Source organism: Biomphalaria glabrata, chromosome 11 (assembly GCF_947242115.1).
Source record: "Biomphalaria glabrata chromosome 11, xgBioGlab47.1, whole genome shotgun sequence".
Taxonomy (NCBI): domain Eukaryota; kingdom Metazoa; phylum Mollusca; class Gastropoda; family Planorbidae; genus Biomphalaria; species Biomphalaria glabrata.
Window position 1 is genome coordinate 6,304,335 of NC_074721.1, and position 7,253 is coordinate 6,311,587.

General features: G+C 35.5%; 1 protein-coding gene across 2 annotated transcripts; it reads right to left on the bottom strand.

Moving 5' to 3' along the window:
* LOC106072492 (collagen alpha-1(XIV) chain-like) lies at nt 1-6,795 on the bottom strand. Of its 2 annotated transcripts, none has more exons than XM_056003911.1 (6): nt 6,775-6,795; nt 5,772-5,863; nt 5,177-5,406; nt 1,400-1,565; nt 780-959; nt 1-128 (listed from the first exon to the last, which is right to left on the bottom strand). In XM_056003911.1, exons 2-6 carry the CDS (start codon nt 5,851-5,853, stop codon nt 94-96), a joined length of 693 nt encoding a protein of 230 aa, XP_055859886.1. In that variant the 5' UTR covers nt 5,854-5,863; nt 6,775-6,795; the 3' UTR covers nt 1-93. The 2 variants fall into 2 exon arrangements, with proteins under 2 accessions (XP_055859886.1, XP_055859887.1); XM_056003912.1 differs by lacking the exon at nt 6,775-6,795 and adding an exon at nt 6,730-6,772.
* Nucleotides 6,796-7,253: the final 458 nt, after the last annotated feature.

The window sequence follows — 7,253 nt, forward strand, 5'->3', positions numbered from 1 at the left end:
AAAAAAAAACAATATTAGGAAAAAAAAACAACACTTTTAGTAATTTTTCTATATTGGGTATTTTTGTCTTCTTGTAAGTATATCAGGCTTGTTCTACACTAAAGTGCTGACTTGATTCAAGGGTTGAACTGCAATAAAGAGGAGAATACATTGTAAACAAAAAGTAGATAAATATACAATAAAACTCAATGCTAACTATTTCTTTTATTTTTAATATAAAAAAAAAGAAATATAAATAAATATATTTTTTAAATTAATCTGCTCTTTTTGTAAAGCTGATGGTGGTCTACGAGTTGTCCTTCTCTTTATCTCTTGTAAAGTGTAATCATTGCAAGGAGTCTCTCTAGTAAGTTTTGAACAATCATCCATTTTAAATCTAACTATACAGAAGTATTTTACATTTGTATTTTTCAAAACCCTCTTGAAGCTTACACATATATGAGACATAGCGTGAAATGTCTATGTGCGTCTTTTGATTTATTGAACTCTGTATTGAATACAAAGAAACAATGGAGTCGCGTGCGGGAATTCCCGCTGAAACCATGAAACCATTTTATAAGGTCAATATTCAATTTTAAAAAATCGTTAAACCAGAGATTTCTTATCAGATAGTAGTAATCTTTCACTCTGAGGAAATATCCAAAGCATGTAAAACAAAATAAAAAGTTGCTCCCCTGAGCAATGACATAACGTTAAATACAAACGCACGAGCAGTGTGGATAGAATGACAGTCTGTTAAAAATAGTTTATGGAATCTCCTACATTTAGTGTTACTTAACTGTCACAAATAGTAGTTGAAAATTCTTTCTTGATATGATCCACTAATCTGAGGTCAGCAGTTGTAAACACGTTCTCAGACTTGGAAGCCATCCTGGCAAGTTCATTCCTGTCCGTTTGGCCGATTCCCACTGAAATGACGTTAGTGCCAGAAGCTTTCAAAAGTTCCACCTCATCTTGGGCTAAAATATAACATATAACATTAATGGCAAATGTAATTTCGTGGATACATCCTATAGTTTTGTAACAAACCAATATCCGTGGTTGTAATGTAGAAAACTATCAAAGTAAAATAAAATAAATCAGTCGAATCATTACATTATCATAGTACCATTCATTTATCTTTAACAAAAAGTAGGATTAATTTTTAAAGAAATAATTTAGCAATTAGAAACAACAGTGAAATAACATTTGACTGTATTCTTCGTTAATTAACTCTTTTGTGAGAAGATAGTTTTTACTAATTGACCTTTTCAATAGATCCTCATTATGTGTAGTCCAAGGTAGAAATACTAATAAAAAAAAGCCAGATTACAAAGAGAGTTTGTCTTTTTAGAAACAAAGTTTGGACAGGACGCTTACTAAATAGTTTATTAGTTAATAATGTTGAGGTTGATCTTACTTAGTGTTGGATGCTTAGAACGGCCATCTGTCAGTATAACTAGAACATCTTTGGCAATGAACCTGCCTCCAGACATTGTACTAAACAGCTTCTGAGATCTGACTTGAGCCAGTGCCAGGTGAGTGTTAGTACCGACAGTGTTTGGATAAGGAATGTTGTCTAAAGTCTACAAAAAAAAAAAAAAAAAAAATTCATTGTCTAACATTTGGACCAAAATATTTGAGTACACAAAATAGGAACTATTAAATGGAACAAGGGGACTTTACTACTATTTATAAATCAGGTCTTACAACTAATTGACCATGGGCTTTGAAAGCAGAAACAAGAGTGTGGCATTGTGGGACTGAAAGAGTAGATTTCTTAGGATGGTAGAAGACTGGCGTAGATATAGACGGAAGTTTTAAAATATATTATTTATTGTTTTAATGAAGTTAATTTACGGTGTATTATTGTTCAATTTTGAGAACTTGCCAAAGAATATTTATATTTCCTTAATGACTAAAATATATGTGCAATCAGGGCCGGTCCTAACAATAGCAGGGCCCTATGCGAAACTAATTGCGCGGGGCCTAGTCTGAGTGGAAATAAGGATAATCAGTGAAAATAAAGATTTTGTATTAAAAAAAAATCGACGTTACTAAGTACAAAATTGCGATCAAGTTAACTTTACTTTACGAACCTTGCAACCTATGGCATATTTATATGCCAGTAACTATAAAAGTAAATAAAGTATTGTAGCTTCCGATTAAGGTGAGAATTCGCCCGATTATTACATTTTATTACATGAAAGCTGACAATGCCTTTTTTTCTTTTATCGCACGTACGATTGGCGTTTTCCGCAATGAACGACTCCCACAAATGACAATTTTGTCTATTTTTCAGGAGATGTTTTATTTTTATGAGTTATCAGGAGATTTTAATAAATTCAGGAGATTTCCAGGAATTTTTCGTATGTATTTTGCAATTTTTTAAATACACCTAGAATTAGCGCGGGGCCTATGAAAGCGCGGGGACCACTGCGGCCGCATAGGTTGCAGTGGCCTAAGACCGGCCCTGTGTGAAATTACCTCCTGGAACTTTCAACTATTCACTGGTGAGGACTGTCTTAGTTTAGTATGACTTCTGAACTGAAGACAAGAGGGTGTTAGAAGCTTATCTTAATTATACATTGAATTTAAAGAGTAGCGTCCATGGTAAATAATCCAGGCTGATACATATTATAATATCTTAAACCAGAAAAAAAAATTAAAATGTAGTTATTTAAACATTTCTGTCAGTTGTGTGTTTTCAGCAAGCGGTAATAAATAAGATATTTTCTAGTTAGCATATATACACAAAAATATTATAGATGTAAAAGCTTGTAGTTGAACACAGGTCATGGCCACATTCTTATATGCTTGTGTATCTTGGACACTGGCTACAGAACTAGAGAGTTGTATCCTGACAATGGAATTGAGATGCTACAAAAGGATCCTAGGTATCACATACAAAGACCGCATCGCAAACGAAGAGATTAGAGACTGGATTAGTACAGCACTTAGGCCCCAACGATGACTTTCTAGCTACTGTTGAAAAACGCAAACTAAAATTATATGGCCATAGTACAAGGTCCTCAGGGCTCACAAAGATCTTCCTGCAGGGAACAGTACCAGAAAAAAAAAGAAGAAGAGGCACACGGAGAAAGCGATGGGAAGACCAACATAAAGGAATGGACGAGCCTTCTCTTGAGGAGATTCTGTGCAAGGCAAAAGACAGAAAGGAATGGAGATGGATGATCAAGAGATCTTGTGTGGTGCCCCAACGGTTCAACAGTCTAAGGGAATGGTCGAAGTTTAAGGTGATATATATATATATATATATATATATATATATATATATATATATATTCACAATACATAAATGCCGTGCTCGTTAACATATAAGGGTATATGTTAGATCTTCTCATTTTATCACTTCAACATTAAGAGTCGAATAACAAACAAATAGATTAGGTTTACGTAGTAATGCAATCTATAGGGCAGATGATGTCAAGGTCATCTGTTTTTTGTGGCCCACGGTTAACGAGGGTATTATTTGTCCAGCAAAACTATCGACTGCCTAATTAATATCAGGTACCCATTAGAGCTGGGTAAACTCAGATGCGCCCAAAAGATCCCAAAATTAAAAATCCCACTCTTCACCAAGATTCATTCTACTAACTTTGGAGCTTTGGTATTAATGTTATTTACGATGTGTTCTTTCTGTGTGGGGGGAAATCGAGAGGCCAAGTGCGCTTGAACTTGGCTTGGCTTACCTACAAGGGGGCTCGAGGTTCGACACCCGACTCGGACAGAGTTGTGTTTACTGAGCGCCTAACCCCAACTCCTAGATACCCCCTCCCCCCCCCCCCCCACTGGTCCACAAATGAGATTGGACCAAAAGTGCTCTGAGCATGCTATAAGCATGAAAGTAGCGAGGGTATCTATATAAAAGCTATAATAATAATAATATGTATGTACAATTGTTAGCGCTTGACGCAGACATTGCGATCTATGGGGCAGATGATGTAAGTGTAATCTGTATCTATGACACGCTGTTATCTAGGGTGTCATGTGACCAGCAATAACGACCAAACGCCTTTACTTTTCACCAAACTAATCTCGATAGACTAAGAGGCGACCAAAAGATCCCAAAATTGAAAAGCCCAGTCTTCGCCAGGTTTCGAACCCGGAACCAGCGGTTCAGAAGCCAAGCGCTTAATAACTCAGCCACTGCGCTTCCTAATAGATTAGGTTACCAGATTAAAAAAAAATTAAATAGAAATGAATAAGTACAATGAAATGATTCCTTCAATAAACATACATTCATATAGTGACTCATTGCCTTTATTCAACTAATTAACTTAAATTTCTCGTTTTTTGTTCGTATCAGTGAGAATGGCATGTGAATGTTTATGAAATAGTAAGACATTTTAACTCGTTACTTTGGCCTGAAAACCTTTTAAAAAAGAATGTTGAACACAATAGACAGCCATACGTCTTTTAATCGCGCTGACCTCAGGTTATCACCAACGAGCACTTTAAACAGATATTTTTTGTTTTGATCCTCGCATTCGTTTTAAAAGTACGGAGCCGCTTTACAGCCGTCAATCAAACAGACAGGTCTAACAGACTATGAGCTGCAATATAATTAGCGTGACATCTGTTTGCCAGTTAGTTTAATTTCAGACTTCTGCTACATCGATTAGGAGTTATCCCGACAATGGCGAGAGAAGTAACACTGTCAGCCTGTTACAACGTCAAGCTAAACAAAAAATTACAAACTCGAAAAGCAACATTTTCATAGTGCAACCGAACTCTTATCCATTTCATTGAAGCTTTACGGCTTTGTCATTCACGCCAGCAAGGGAAATAACCTGAATAACTTAATCAATACATTCGTTTAAGATTAAGTCACGAAGCACAAAGGTATGGATTTCGTATTTAATCTGTCTAAATATGAAATGACGCGTTACTTTCAAGTATCATTAAACCCGAAGGAACCAGGAAATAAGATTTTCACAAAACTTCCTTTTTTAAGTACCAATAGATGTGGAACTGGTTGCTTGAATCAGCCAGGAAAACCAATGGCCTAACAGAGCTTAAGTCAACAGTTAAATTACACGACTAGATAGACACATGAACACTTGAGATACGTAACCATTTTGATCTTTTAAAGGAGAGTCTGTAATTTATAAGTTAAGATACAAAGATATAAAGCAGTCGTCATTTTTTTTTTTCGTATAACTGGAGTGCTTACGTCAGCAATATCCTGTGCAGCAGAGAATGACTTAAGGTCAAATATCTTGGAGGAGTCCTTGTTAAACATCACTGCAGCAAAGCGAACATCATTTGATCCTACGCTGAAGGATTTGACCAGGTCTGCGGCAAAAGTGATCTCAGTTTTCCAATTATTGGCTCCAATACTTGTTGAGGCGTCCAGCAGGATAACGACATCTGCCATTGTAGAGTTCTTACACGACCTGGGATCTGTCAATAGGATAAACATCAATACTTGATATCTAGCAAAATGAAAGTAATTTCAGCTAGCCCATTTTAAAGTAATATCGGTTCTCATATGTTTCCCATATAAAATGTGTGATTATTTAGTTAGAGAAGGCTCTCATATGTTTCCCATATAAAATGTGTGATTATTTAGTTAAAGAAGGTTCTCATATGTTTCCCATATAAAATGTGTGATTATTTAGTTAGAGAAGGCTCTCATATGTTTCCCATATAAAATGTGTGATTATTTAGTTAAAGAATAAAAGAAAAAACAAACAACTTGTTGTTGAGGAGAGATGTGATGACTGTTTAGCCATGTTTAATCAACAACTTTAACAAGATGTACATACCTGGCATGCAATAAGAAAGACCGACAACCGCAAATATGCAAATTAATTTTGACCATGGCAACATGTTACGAATGTAGCTCATCTGTTTGCAGCTATAAAAAAAGGGAGGAGGAGGTTAGTTAATGACTAATGACTATGCTTTTAGACCTGTTTTTAATGTCTGTTTAATATCTGTTACAATGTGATTATAACTAGATCTGTTTTACCTTTTAATTGGAGCCAAAGTCTGTAAAGTAAAGTAATGTTCATCTGCCTCCGTGGCCAGTGTTAACGAGGGTATCATTTGACCAGCACAACGACCAACCGCCTTTACCTTTCCCCAACTAATATCAGGTACCCATTACAGCTCGGTGGACTCAGAGGAGTCCAAAGACCCCGAAATTAAAAAATCTTCATCAGGACCCGAGAACCCCGGTTCAGGAGCCAAGCGCTTTACCGCTCAGCCACCACGCCTCTAAGTCTTTAAAATGATTGACTGAAATCTATAAGATCAACCTTACACTCATTTGAGGCCCAAAGAAAAGCCCGTGAAGACGACAGTCACAGAAGACATCAAAGTAAACCTATCCCCGAGTAGAACTGGCTTTATCTAGGTCTCAACTCAGCTGGCGTGGTCATGTGAAATACTGCAGCACTCACCCTTGATCTTCGGAATCAAAGACATTGCAATTAACATAGGGCGGAGCCAGATTACAGGGATAAATAATTTGTTTTTCTTATGTGTGTGTGTTTTTTTTTTGTTACTCTACGTGCCACTACCAAACGTATCTCTGGATAAAATATTTTTAAGTATAAAATAATATTGTAATAATGTAAATCAATTCATATTAGAATCTGTTATCATAACGAACGATGATATTAGAAATTATTTGATTTGAATTAAATGTAATATAAACAAAACTTCAATGGCATGAAAAACTAATTGTTTAAAATCTAAAGTAGCGTAATAATAGCCTACCAGTTCTTAAAAAAAAAATAACTGTTTTATTCATAAACATCACACCTTAGTTAATTAGCCTGGATGTAGGATTTGTAACGTGCAACTGATTTTCCTTTTATACATTTCAAATGGTCTTACTAGGTTCAACACTTTGTGTTTGCATTTTGATAAAGTGGTTTACCAGGTAATTTACTGCGAACGCTAATCAATTGGCACCTGCCAATTAATCTTATTACACCATAAATAATGATTGTGTCGTATTGTACGTATTTGTAGCAGATGAAAGGAACGAACGTTTAAGTCTGATCAAGTTGTCAGAAAGCTAAACATACACACTACAATTCAATTTTTCTCGTCCAAATTTTGTTCTACTTTGATTAGATCAAATATATGTCAACAATGTGTTGCTTTCTTTGTTTATTGACACAACTGGTGCCTTGATAATCTACGCGTGGACGAGGGAGAACAATTAAAACATAAAAGAGATGTAAATAAATGGTAAAATTGTTAAAAACTCATTCCAGACGCATAAAGATCTATGC

Excerpts from the sequence above, each read along its gene's own strand:
- LOC106072492 (XM_056003911.1), bottom strand. The coding sequence starts at position 5,853 with ATGAGCTACATTCGTAACATGTTGCCATGGTCAAAATTAATTTGCATA. Across the intron at positions 5,407-5,771 it reads TCTTTCTTATTGCATGCCAG|ATCCCAGGTCGTGTAAGAAC; the intron begins GTATGTACATCT and ends TCCTATTGACAG. Across the intron at positions 129-779 it reads TTCAACTACTATTTGTGACA|TTCAACCCTTGAATCAAGTC; the intron begins GTTAAGTAACAC and ends TCTTTATTGCAG.